This window comes from Microtus ochrogaster, chromosome 10 (genome assembly GCF_000317375.1).
Source record: "Microtus ochrogaster isolate Prairie Vole_2 chromosome 10, MicOch1.0, whole genome shotgun sequence".
Classification (NCBI taxonomy): Eukaryota; Metazoa; Chordata; class Mammalia; order Rodentia; family Cricetidae; genus Microtus; species Microtus ochrogaster.
This window is the reverse complement of record NC_022016.1, coordinates 68,577,148-68,590,810: the sequence shown is the minus strand read 5'-3', so window position 1 is coordinate 68,590,810 and position 13,663 is coordinate 68,577,148. Positions and strand designations below refer to the sequence as shown.

Below are 13,663 nucleotides of genomic sequence, written 5' to 3'. Positions count from 1 at the left end.
TGGGGAGTTGCTAACCATTTTGTAGGCCGGATATGAAATCTAAAGCCAAGCCTGAAGTCCTGGAATAATAACGGAGTCACACTGGAGAGGGGGATGGGGTAGGCACTGGGCAGCCGGCCTCACCCATTCCCCTGCTCCAGCTATGGAGGAAAGGGTTGTGCTTGTGGTTCATCGCTGTGTGCTTGCTTCTGATGTGTAAATAGGAGGCCCTGAACCGAGCCTGGTGACCTGGTCTCACAAAAGGAGAGAAACAACGTGAGAACGGCCTGCTTTAATCAGAGACTGCAGATTTAAGCCTGGGATCAGAGACGCTGGGATTAACTTTCAGGCCACCCTGCTTCCCATTCAGTGCAGTCAGGCGAGCTAGGAGAGGAGGGAGGCCCAGGGCAGCTCAGAGGAGGTTGGGTAGCATTGCTGACAGAGGCGCTGGGGTCAGGGTGGGGGTGCCTTTATTTAGGGTTCATATCCTCAGTGGGGAAGACACTGCCCACAAAGGCTTCCGCCGGGATCAAATGGAGATCAGATGTTACAGTGGTTTCTGTTACCCGCAAAGTGTGACTCTAGTCAATAAAGCGCATCTCCTCTCATTTCTTAAGGAGAATTGGAGCAAAATTAAGTCTCCTTTGGGGGAGGGAGCACTCATGAATAAAAACCGAGAAACACTGAATTAAGGGATCAGAGAAGTATGATACCCCAATGAGTAATTCTGAATTGACAGAGGTTGGAAAAAAACAAACAAGAAAAGGCTGCAGGATCTCAATCCATGTGCACGTAGACATATGCGTTAGCTACTAAACAGACCATCATATACAGTTATGAGGAGCTTTCAACCGAACGCTCTTTTAAAGGGATCTTAGAAAACAATCTTTTAAAGCATTCTACTCCAGCCTGGAAAATCAGCATACCTTTGTTCAGACCAAAAAGACACAGAGTGACTTGGCCGGCATGGTTAAGAATATGATGATTCCCCCAGATGTACATTTTCACAAAATCACTGGAGTAGTCACTGCTACGGGAGGAAGCCAGTCCTCCAGGCTTGCCACGCGTCAGTCACTGGGTGGCAATAGAAGTTGGTGCGAGGGGAATTGGATGGTTATCTAGTAAATGTATTAGTGAGGTTTAGCTGATTCTTCAAGTCAAATGAAGCAATGGAAGGCAAATGGTCAGGCTCAAACATTTCTAAAACTTATCAAAAATTATTCATTCAAGATTATCTGGCAGACCTATAGGCATATTCTCAGAGGACCACTGAGTCTGGGCCCTGCTGGATGTTAGTCTCAGCCTGGAAGTTTCCTCCTGCATCAAGTGACCTGGAATATTCTGAGCTACTGATGCTGTTCACTGGAAAGGGCTGGGTACAGGCACAGGAGTCCCGGTGAATGGAGTGGTGAGAACATTTGGGGTTTCCAGACACCTTCTGTGAAAGCCACGGTGGTGTCTGAGGAGCCTAAGGAACTGCCATTGGCCATGACAATGTTTCCAACACCACGGTTTTCTTTCTAAACAATGTGAACATCACTCACCGCCACCACATGGATGAACGATGTCACACACACTGCTTGGGGATCATCAGTCTGTATGGGACCTGGAAAACTCAGCCACAGGGGCTGGAGAAATGGTGCAGAGATTAAGGACTCTTGCTGAAGACCTGGGTTTGGTTCCCAGCACCCAAATTCTGCTCACAACCTCGCACCACTCCAAGTCCAAAGGATTTGACACCCTCTTCTGACCTCCGTGGGCCCTCGTCATATATGAGTTAAAACACTCACACATATAAAATAAAATAAACCTAAACCGGCAAGCAAACAAACAACAAATAACAGTAGCAAGAAACCAACCGATGGTCTCTTGCTCGGGTTATAAACATTCAATTACTTCAGCCCTGACTTCAGGGCAATCTTTCTGCAAAAGATACAAAATAATTTCCATTAATGTCTATTTTTTTTTGAAATAGTCTTACATGGCATACACTGATCTTGAATTTACAATCCTCCTGTCTTTCCCCAGGGCTGGAAGTCCTAGTGTATGCCACCATGATGTCTGACTTGCTGTTGTGTTTGAGTGGACTGTACTAATTGGTTTCAGTTCTTGGCTTTGTGCACCCATTGTCTAGATCTATCCTCTGAGCTGGGCACGTAGCATCCTCAGGAATTCGCCCAGCTCTGCTTGCGAAAGATCATCACAGCTGAGCTTGTCAACTGTGTTGCCCTTCCCTCAGGAAAATTTTGAGTGTCCACCCACCCGCTCAGTGACTGCATGCGATTCTGTCTAACTGGATGTTGTCTGGGGGGGGGGGTCTTGGGAGCTGTTGGAGTATATAAGTTGGGGAAGACTGAATTCAGGAAGAGGCCTCCATCTATCTACAAAGCTACCAGGAGGACATCATTCATGCTGGGTAGAGACCTTCCCATGTTGCCTATGACCTGTTACCCATGAGCTGTAAGTAATCCTAATAAAATAGTTGGCGAACTTCAGTGGACTGAACTTTGAGACCTTATGGGGAAGCTGTGAAGCTCCCCTCAATGGCCCCATCCCCACCAAACGGCAATCTTATGACAACATCTTCCTTGGAGACACCAGCTTTCTGTTCCGGACCTTTTCCCCTCCTCAGTTGGGAAGCTGGTTTTTAAAAAAAGATTGATTTTGAATTTTGATTATGCTTGGTGTGTCTGTTGTGAGTATAGGCTATGGGTGTGCAGGTGCTGGGATGTTAGAACCTCTTGAGCTGGACTTACAAGCGGTGTGAGCCACCTCACATGTATGGTCGGAAATGAATTTGGGCCCTCTGGAAGAGGAGCAGGTACTTTTAACCACTGAGCCATCTCTCCAGCTCAGAGAAGCAGGTTTCTTAACAGAGAGTCTCACTATCGCAGAAAAACTAGACTCCCTCGGAGAAGGGGTCTTTCCAGGGAAGACAAGAAACCCATGCAATCTCAGCAAGACAGAGTTGACCATCTTACACTAAGGAAATGGATCTGACTGTGTAGGAAGGGGGAGATATATACACTTTTATTTATTCGTTGGCTTTTTGAGACACAGTCTCACTATGTAGCCCAGGCTGCCCTAAAACAATTAACTCCCCTGCTGAGTTTAGCTTGAAAAGCCTAAAACACCAGGCTTGGTAGTCTTACTTATTTTTAACCGTTTGTTCTTTATTTTATTTAGCCTACCAATACCCCCACTTTTCTTTGTGTGTTTGAGATGGTCAAGAGGCCTGAAGCTGTTCGAAGCACAGAAAGGATGTCTAGGTCACATGGTGAGAGACAGCCCATCAAGTAACAGGAGCCACTCACCCGTTCATTGCATACAGTTTATTTCACTAGACTGCAATTTTATACACAGTATGAAGGGGTTTCTGGGTAGCACATATAGAGTTTACTTCCTGTAGTGCTGAGGACCCAATTTTTATTTTATTTTATTCTTTACAGTATATCATGATACCCTATCATTAAAACATTGTTTGGTGAATTTTTCCAACTACATATAAATGGAGATTTACCACACACACGGTGCAAAGAATGTCTTCATAACATATTGGAATCACAAAGCGTGAATCTAAAATACACCACTGTAATTAGAACGCTACTTTCAAATCACAATGCCCCACGCCAAAGCAGCCATGTGCTGAATCCCCGGAGAAGTCAAAAGCGGTTTGGTGGACTCAGTGGCAGAGGCTTTGAGCTACGATTTCAAAGGAAATCTTTTAAGAACCACAAGTTCACAATTTCAAAATGTCTTCTGTTATCTGTTTAATATTCTCAGAGTAAAAAAACGAGACATTTTAAAATTTATAGTCTTTAAACAAAGAGAATAAACCCAAGCCTCCCTAAACTGAAAGGCTAGGGCTGTAATACTAGATTTCGTAGAAACCTAAGGAAAACCTTATATATGGGAGGTGGAAATAATTCTAAAGGGAATGACATTTCTTTGAGACCATCTTGGATCATTGCCCCTCCAGAAAGGGAATACTATCACAGATGACATATTTCAGCAAAGTGATGTAACAAGCCAAAGAAAGATTGCTTCCTTCCTCCTTCCTTCCTTCCTTCCTTCCTTCCTTCCTTCCTTCCTTCCTTCCTTCCTTCCTTCCTTTTTTTGTGGATCAGGGTGGTGGGAAGATCACCAGTTAAATAAGAAACACAACTTCTTAATCAAAGAACCACGTCATCACACACAACAGCCAGGGGTACGGCCGAGAACCTCTCGCTTCCTTTCCCCCCCAAGTTTGAAAGTTCAATAAATAGTAGAAAAATAATCCTTTACTTAGAAATCTTGAGATGCATCATTTAGAGCTCAAGGTGAGTTCAGTACAATAACGGTGGCGTCCAGGCACCGCTGGGAAACAGGAGTGTCTGCCAGCAGTTGGAGGCTCTGGTGTGCTGCGTCCCGCCATTGGCTCCAGCTCTCTTCCAGGTCAGGGGTCGAGTGCTTCTGGTGCTGGGAACATTCCCCTGACTCAGTTTCCTTTACCAGTGTCTCTGTTGGAGCTCCATTGGGTCGGTTCATCAGCAAACCCCACCCCCTCCATTTCAGAACCGGCCTCAGCTTCTCAGGGACTTTGCGGTTTCAGTTTAAACATGCCCCCAGGGGGCAGCAAACCGCCAGGGACAAAGCACAGACACTCAGGGTGTCTTGTGGGGCAGGGTTTTACACCGGCTCATTTCTTCTCGGAGCACTCCGCACCACGGTGCCCCTCTGCTTGGGGAGGTGAGGGGACCCGTTAGCACTCGGCATCCACGGTGTGCACTGTCACGGCGGCCTGAAGGTGGTGGCTGTGATGGAGGGTTGGATGTTGGGAGCGGTAGTGGTAGAACTTGTGACTCAGGAGGGCTGCAGTCTGAGGTGGGGTGTCCAGGTCCAAGTCCTCGTCATGGTTGCCTACATCCACCCCTGCTGACAAGGGGTCGTTGTTGCAGGGAGGGTTCTCGCTGTCTTCCTGCGGGCTCATGGTGCTGTAACCTAGGAAAGGAACAGCATAGCCTCAGGACACAGAGCAGACAGTCTAGGAGGCTGGGGTGTACTCCTGTACTAGTGACACTTAGGTGCCAAAATCTGCACGTGACCAGATGTTGACCAGCGGATGCTGAGGTATTTTAATTTGAAGGCGATCTAGAGGAAACCAGGGTTGGTTTGTATTTTTCTAAAAACAATTGATCACATACACACAACCATGTTAAATAACCGAGAAAGCTGGGGGGAAATGAACGAGAGTCATCGCTCCACCCCAAACCCCCTGGCCACTGACTGCCCCACAGTGAAATCACCCCACAGACCCCATTATATGCAGGTACCCATCTTGGCGTCCTGGGGTTCATTTTCCTACGCTCCTAAAGACTACAATGGCAATTTCCCCTGCATCATACAAACCACTAAAGCAGGCGATGGGCAGCTTCAGGGGGTGTGAATAAGATGCACGCTGGTTGGGCTAGCTGGTTGGGCTAGCTGGTTGGGCTAGCGGGTGATACTGAAGGGCGAAATGCTCATGGGACTTCAGGGAGGGTCTAGCACATTATTATTATGGGATGTCAGTAAGGGTCCAATCCGCTATCACCATGGAGTGTCAGTGAAGGTCCAATCCGCTATCACTGTGGGATGTCAGTGAGGATCCAACTTATTATCACCAGCACCGACATCGATGGCAAAACACAGGTCAGTGATTCCTGCCTAACGGGCTCTTAATCCCCACTGCAGAAGGGAGGCAGCCAGAGGAGGGAACCTCGTCTAAGGTTCTAGGGCTCAATGAAACATCCAATTCCCATCTAACCCAGAGCAACTAGAAAGGAGTCCACTCCTCTCTGTGGAAGCCGGCCCGCGGTGTTTAAACATTGATTCCTTTCAGCATCCTAAGGAATACACGTTTCAAAAGCAAATACCCTAGTTGATCAAAGGATATCTCTCCAAGAACCTTGGCATATTTTTAAATATTGCAAGAAAAAAAAAAACACCAAAAAAACCCATGTCTTCTAAACGTTTTGAGAAGTGACAGCTCATGAATAGCTTCCTTGCTCCTCACTGTCAATCAGCCCTCACCCATGGGTAAGCACTAGTCACATTTGGGACTGAAAAATTGATATGCTTGCATTCAGCCGAGCAGGAACAGTGTATGGTTAGAAAGGTATGCTCCGTGCAGAAGTGAGAAAGGCAATCTATGTCCCCAGTAAAACAACCCAACCGAAGGATTATTTAACAGCAGGTTCAAAGCAAAGAATATATAGTAGGCGCCTCTTAGGTACAAGCCGCTCTGCTAGGCTCCAGAGGTACAAAACCCTGGTCCTAGCGGAGCTAAGAAGCCAGTGTTTGAGACAAGCGAGAACATAGGGCGCTGGATCACTCTTTTACTGTGGACTGTATGGGGGTGGGGTGGGGGTGAGGTGACAAATCAAATCGCCTTGTTTCCCTCCGTTAATGACTAAAATTGAGGGTAGACAGTAGTGAGAACTAGAGCTGAGGTTCAGCTGAAGCCCAGAAGGAGGACTAACTCATTCTGGCTAAAGGAATGAGGAGGTCATCACATGTCCACTTGGGCGTAGCCGGGTGAACACAAGTTTGGTCAAGTGTAGCCAGGTGGTGGTGGCACACACTTTTAATCCCAGTACTCTGTAGGCAGAGGCAGGTGGGTCTGAGTTGGAGGCCAGCCTGGTCTACAGAGTGAGCTCCAGGACAGCCAAGGCTACACAGAGAAACCCTGTCTCGGAACAACAGAGTTTGATAAAGGTGATATATGCAAACAGGAGAGCAGCCCCAGCGGTACGGTGCCGGAAAGCGATGCCTCCATGATGTGGCTTGGATGTGTGTTAGCAGGGACCTGAGAGCAGAGAGGAAGAGCCAGAGCACGGTACACATGCTAGAGTAGACCACAGGCGCACAGGTTCCCTATGAATGGCTGGCTCTGGTCAGATGATCACTCTGGTCAGAGATCCACTGACAGTTTGGGGGATGGATGAAAGGGTCTTACTACATAGCCCAGGCTAGCCTGATACTCACTAAATAGCCCAGGCTTGCTTCAAACTTGAGATCGTCCTGCTCCGCTTTGCCGGGGTTAAGAGAGGTTCACCACCTTGTCTGACTAGCCAACTCTTCCTTACTTGCTGCCTTTGCGCTCCTAACACTGAGCACAATGTCTCACATAGAGGGGGCTCTTCATAGCAAAACCAGCCAGGTCTGTAGGTACTGGCCCGTAAATGACGCAGGAAGATTGCCGGTTCAAGCTAGCTGAACTACAGAACAAAGTCAAGGCCGACACTAGCAGCTTAGATCCTATTTCAAAATAAAAACTGAAAAAGGGTTCCCTCAGGGGGAGACCACTTGCTTAGCATGTAAGATGCCTTGGGATCAATCCCCCAAACTATAAAAACAAGCAAGTGAGCTTCCAAACACTAGGCACGCTATAATTCCCCCAAGTACTGGCATCACTGAGTTTTCTGTTACCTGTGGCTTTGCATGTCACTTCTCATATAATTAGGAAGACTTGGAAATCCAATTTTCCCGACCCAGTGGTTTCCAGCGTCTAGTGATACTCTGTAATTATTTGCCTCATTGTGATACCATGGCGTCTGGATCCGAAAAGGCTCCTGTGTTGGGGGCTTGGAGATCGTCTGCTGTGCTTTGGGAAGGGGACTTCAGGATGGTTTCACCCTCATTAGTGGATCAATCCCTTGATAGATTCAAACCTTGCAGCAACGGTGGGAGGGGGTGGAATGGAGGCAGTGGGCTCTAGTAGAGGAAGCATGTTAACTGGAGGCTTGTCCTGGAAAGCTGCACCTCGCTGAGCACCGCAAGGAGGCAACCTCACACCACCCTGTCCTCAACCATCACGGTCTGCCTTGCCATGGCCCAGAAATAACACGGCCAGCCAGCCAGCCAGAGACTCATGAAACCGTGAGCCAAAACGCAGCTTCACTCTCTGAAACGACTCCTCTAACTCTCTGCAAACGACGAACAACCGGCACAGGCGCTATCACCCTTCACGCTACACTGCCTATTTTCTAGCATGGGAGTGGAAATCCCAAGGGGCCAGCGAGTTGTAGAGAAGCAGGTAGAACAAACGTGTTCTCTTTTCTTTCTTTGCAAGTCTTTCTTGTAGGTGTGTGTGGTAGGAGTGTGAGTGTGGGCATGCTTGTATAGAGGTCAAAGGACAATCGCCAGTGTCCATCCTTGCTGCCCACTTTGCTAGAGGCAGGGTCTCTTGTTTGCTGCTGTGGACATCAGGCTAGCCCTCACACAAGCTCCCCAGGGAATCTGCTGTCTTCATCTCCTACCTCATCCCAGGGACTCCCGTCTTACAGACTGGGCTAATGTACCTGGCTTAGTGGGGGTTCTGGGTATGGAAACTCAGGTGTCCCTGGCTTTGCAAACCACGAATCCCTCTCCCCAGGCCACAGACACTTTCTCATTCAACAAACAAACCATGTGTCTGGTGCAAGGCAGTTGTGCTCAGCACTGAGAGCTGGGAGGAATCATGAGGACGGACAGGATCCCTGGCCACGGAGCACAGTAGAAATGCTATTTAAATACAAAGGACCTCTGGCAGCACTTGTAAGCGTATGCTGAAAAGCATTTACGAAGATAACCTCAAGTAAGACACTTGTTTTAGGAATGAGGCCAGGCACCCACGAGGAACAGAAGCCCTTTGGCATTCTGTTTATGTGTTTACAGTCTATGGTTCCTGAGAAACTATTTGTGAGACCGCTAGGCTCCTCCAGGGGCTCATGCGCCATCTTGTGGTCATAAAGAGTAACTGTAGGAGAGTGTCTCCAGGATCCGGTCTGCTTTTGATTAGGTTTTCGTTCATTTGTCTTAAAAAAGGTTCCTTGAAATTGCCAAGGATGAGGAAGAAACCCCGTTTTCAAAAAGAAAATGTTGTTTGCTATATACATATATGCAAACATATCAGTCTAAATGTGGCTGTAAAGTTTCTAATGAGGACGGAACTGCAATATAAACTCACAAGGAGCAAATAAACATATGCTGGCATTTTTAAACTTAAAAATAAGCCAGTGAATATTAGACAGAATATGCTATTTTCTAGAGAAACACGAGATGAAGCAGACACACGGCTACAAAGGTATTTAGTCTCTCAACCTGTGAGGCTTACCTTTTGCTGAAAAAAAAAACCACTTTAAATTGTCTTAGACTATTGAGAAAAGTGTGGCTGGGGCGTTTGAAAGACAGAGTTCTTGCCTAGCATGCATCAGATCCTGGTTTTGATTCCCAGAAGCAAAGGAAAACCACTTTTGTTATATTTTAAAACACGACCTTGAGAGCTATTCCTAAATCAATAAGCAGCCTTGGGCTTCCAAGTTTAGTAACAGCAGTTTTTATCTCTAGGAACGTCACTATGCAGCTTCCCAGGGGCCTAGGCTTTTACTAGTCACTCATCTGCACACACACTCGCACATGTACGCATAGCACAACCCAGAACCCCGGTACTACCGCCTCACCCGCTCAGCTCTTCCTTGGAACACAAACTACTTTCCCTGCCCCCTTCGTTCACTCCAGAAATCTGTCTCATTCCACCTGGGTCTCATGAACACGTGCCTGCATTTCTGGGTTCCCCTAGAACATAACCAGGGAGGACAACACCCATAGGGTCAGCCTGAGCCCGAGCGCCTACCACGCTCTCCCCTTTAACCTTCATGAGAACTTTACCAGGTAGAAAAACTGGATCCTAGTATTCAGTTACGTATTTGTGTTTTTTTTTTGGGGGGGGGGGGAGACAGAGTGTTGTTATGTAGCATTGGCTGGCCTGAAACTTGCTGTATAGATCAGCTTACCCCATACTTTACAGACATCCACCTGCTTCTGCATGCCAAGTGCCGGGATTAGAGGTGTGTGCTCCCACACCTGGTTATTCTGCTTTAAGGACTAAAACATCTCACTAAACTCTAAGCAGCTTGTTGTAAAAACAAAAGAGGTGGTGGACTCTAAAGTGAACGTGTTGCTGTCTTGAGGGGGTTCCTCTTGCTCACCCCCACCCCCACCCCCAGTGCCCCACCCACGACAGTACAAGCATGATACAGGAGAATATCATTCAGAACCAAGTTGACAAAACAATCGATTCTATTTCCTCAATGCACATGTAGATTTTATCCTGCTGGCATAACAGGGTCATTCAACTGATGGGTCACTTTTTCTTAGTGACCTGCTGTATTGGTTCAGGAATACAACAGCCTACAGCTAGGCTCCATTGATTTAATGATGTATTTGGGCTATGGGGACTCTCAACACCCTCTTCCTCTAGTGGTTTATTCTGTCTGCATGAGAAACTTTTTTCTTTTCCCTCTTCCTCTAGTGGTTTATTCTGTCTGCATGAGAAACTTTTTTCTTTTTTTTTTTTTTATTCCTCGGGGATAATAGGGATCCAATTAGTGAGAGAAAAGAGAGGCAGTGAGCCTTGCCGCGTTCCTGGCTTCAGGTACTCATCCTCTCCGCTTTATCTAAGCTGCTGCTTCAGACACCATCTCAGTAAGACAGGGGAAGAGGCTGGGGAATATTTTGTCACTCCAGATTCTAATTTGGTATGGATGCCACAAGAGAGGGAGAGCTGAGATTCAGCGTTTCCGCTGAATAAGAAATTATTTCTGCTGAACTTTAGTAGCCTCAAACCTGTGTTAGTATTCAAAAGAGAAGGCGCAGACTTGCCAAGCAGAAGAACTTACACAGGTTCAAAGGATTATTTGGGGGGGGGGGTTGGAAGTGGGGAGGCGTAGAAGAGGCAGGAAGCCAAGAAACTGAAAAATTTAAGTTCTGCTTCGGTTCTCCATAGAAACCCGGAGCTTCTATTTAGTCGGTGGGAACAAGGTCATTCAGAGCCCAATCCACAGTCCCTGGTTTACCAGGCTGGGCTGCAGCATCTCACGTTTTCCAATGGGAGACTGCATCCCTGTGGTAGGGTCAGAGGGATGCCCATTGCTTGGAGGGATGTCAGTTCCTGTGCTTTTTGCATACAAATAGAAACACTGTTTGATGGCATTTTTGTTTCTTTCAGGATAGGTGTGGGAAAAGCCAAGGTGGAAAAAAAAGAGTTTAAAATAATTATCTAAGGCATATACAAAGACTCAGCTCTGTGGAAACTAGACAGCAAGCTTCAAAAATGAAACATTCTTTCACTCCGGCTCTGTTTCTGAGTAACACTGGCGGTGATGATCTCAGACCAGGACTTATCTGCTGTTCCTTATGACAAGCAATGAGAGAGACATCAAGAACGTGAGAGGCTCTATGGTGTGGCTGGTCTTTGGGACAGGACATGGGACTTCCTAGGACATGGATTTGCTTGGCACTTCATACCCCCTCAGTCTTGACTTTTTCTGCAATTAATGTAAACCGACAACTTTGTACACGCTCATTCTTTTCTTAGTGGTCCTTCCAAGGCTAGGTTGCAAAGGTTTCTTCATCAAAGCTTTTGAGCCTGGCAGTCACGGCCAGAGCTGGGGGAGGACAGAGCTGAGGACAGAGGACAGTTTGTCTATGATCCAAGAAAATATGTTGATGATGCTGACACTGGCCCACTAGCAACATTAGGGCCTAAAACACATGGGGGTTCCATGCCCCAAGTATGACCCTTTAGTGATAGTATGATTTTGAAATGTTCCCCACACCCTCATGTTTTGAGTACTTGGTCCCTTAATAACACTATTTTGGAAAGTTCTGGAAAGTCTGGGAGTTGGGCCTTGGCTGAAGGAAGTGGGTCAGTAGTGATTGGTTCTTCATTTATGTTCCCCCTTCACCTCACCTGCCCCTGGCCATGATGGTCACAGCTGTCGTCTGCCGCATGTCCCTGCCACTATGATGCTTTACTCTCAAGATACCAGCTCAACTAACCAGCAACCCAAACAAATCTTTTGTTGTTGTTGTTGAGACAAGGTTTCTCCATGTAACCCTGGCCATCCTGGAAATTGCTCTGTAGATCAGGCTGGTCTTGAACTCCGAGGTCTGCCTGCTTTGCCTCCCAAAGGCTGGGATTAAAGGTGTGTGCTGCCGCCGCCGCCTGGCAAACTGAACCCTCTTAAACTAGGAGCCAAAAGGAATAATTCCTCCCTGAAGCTGCTTTGTCAGGTATTTGGTCACAGCTATGAAAAAGGGTCAAAAACACACTTTAAAAAAATTACACGTGTGTGTGTGTGTGTGTGTGTGTGTGTGTGTGCACTGTGATGTGTGGAGACCAGAGGGTAACTTGTGGGAATCAGCTTCTTCCTCACCCACCACATGGGTCTCACAGATGAAACTTAAGTCACAGGCTTGGATACAAGAGTCTCTACCCATTGAGCTATCTCACCAGCCCCCACCGGCTTTATGGAGAAAAACTTGAAAGCAGTTTGTGTGGCCAGGGCCATCTAGCTTGAGCCTGGAGTATTGGGATGCGAGAAAACTGCCTATGTGGTTTCCTCAATGCCATGCTCGAGTGCATCCTTTAGGGAGACTATGTCAAAATAAGTAAGTACGGAACTGGAGAAAGGGAGAGAAAGAGTGCGTTCCAGCCCCCCACAGGAGTAGCCCAAGCTCCCGGGGGTGGGCGGTGGGGGCGGGCTTCTAGCACAGAGGACCAGGCCTTACCATGATCACTTTCAGTCCCCGAGCGGCCCCAGTAGCGTCGTCTCCTTTCTGGACTGTGTGCGTGTCGCTCCATGACCGCGGCGATGAACCGAGTGTTGCTGACTACCGGAAGCCAAGGACAGTTAGCGTCACTCCTGGGTCAGTACCTTCATTGTTTCCACCCCTTTGCTCTGAGCACGCTCGCTCACATGCTGGAGGAGTTATTCTTTGAAGAGTTAGAACATTTTTTTATAAGAATTTTAAGGCTGAGGGGAGCTGGCTTGGAGCTCTCCGGTGGGGGGGAGAGGGGGGAGGGCACTTAGCCACCCATCTCCAGCCTGCATCAGCAGGCCGAGGGTTAGGCAGCTAAAGGCCAAGGGGGCTGGACGACAGAAGTCTCTCTTTATAAAGGAAGCACGTTTCCCTTACCCCGAGTTGTGTATACTAATTAAGGGGCCATAGAAAAAAAACCTATTCAAAGAAACTTCCCTTTCTAAAACACCACGTTGGAGAAGTAATGAGAAGAGGGGGCTTTAGGCCAGAGCAAATGCAAAAGATCACATCAAAAAAGGCTTCTGAGGTGTCCCGAAACAAAGCAGAGAGCCGCACTTATGCCTAAGGAAGAAGGGAGGGGGGGGGAAAACCCCACCATGTCAAAGCCTCTTAAATTTTAATACAAGCCAAAAGGACATAAGAAAGAATATTTATTTTGGATTAGCCTCCCGCTGACACAAGCTGCAGGAGGCGGCGGATACTCACTGATGCCCCTGTCTTCGTGGCTGTCATCGTCCCTGTCATCTCTGTCATTCTCCAGGTTGGACATACGCACTGACATTTCTGTCCGTCATTAGAAAGAGAGAAACATGACTATTTAATCAAACAACATCACTGGCTTTAATATCCTGCCGAGCACCGGTTTGACGGCCGGGTGACAGCATTCCATCAAGAGTGAGTTCAAGGTGTGTGTGTGGGGGGGATGGATAGAGAGGTATGGCAGGATGCTCGCCTCAAATGTGCTGGGGTCTATTCCCAGGTGCGCGCTCTCTCTCTCTCTCTCTCTCTCTCTCTCTCTCTCTCTCTCTCTCAAATGTGCTGGGGTCTATTCCCAGGCGCCGCTTGCTCTCTCTCTCTC

General features: G+C 47.5%; 1 protein-coding gene across 1 annotated transcript in view; it reads right to left on the bottom strand.

Annotated features, from left to right (window-relative positions):
- Positions 1–3,303: 3,303 nt before the first annotated feature.
- Positions 3,304–13,663, bottom strand: part of Cachd1 (cache domain containing 1) — a 230,692-nt gene continuing 220,332 nt past the window's right edge. Inside the window, exons 25-27 of the mRNA XM_005353462.2 lie at positions 13,291–13,368; positions 12,553–12,654; positions 3,304–4,959 (exon numbers count right to left, since the gene is read on the bottom strand). Coding sequence (XP_005353519.1) covers positions 4,721–4,959; positions 12,553–12,654; positions 13,291–13,368 — 419 coding nt within the window. The 3' untranslated portion in view covers positions 3,304–4,720. The remainder of the gene's footprint in view (positions 4,960–12,552; positions 12,655–13,290; positions 13,369–13,663) is intronic.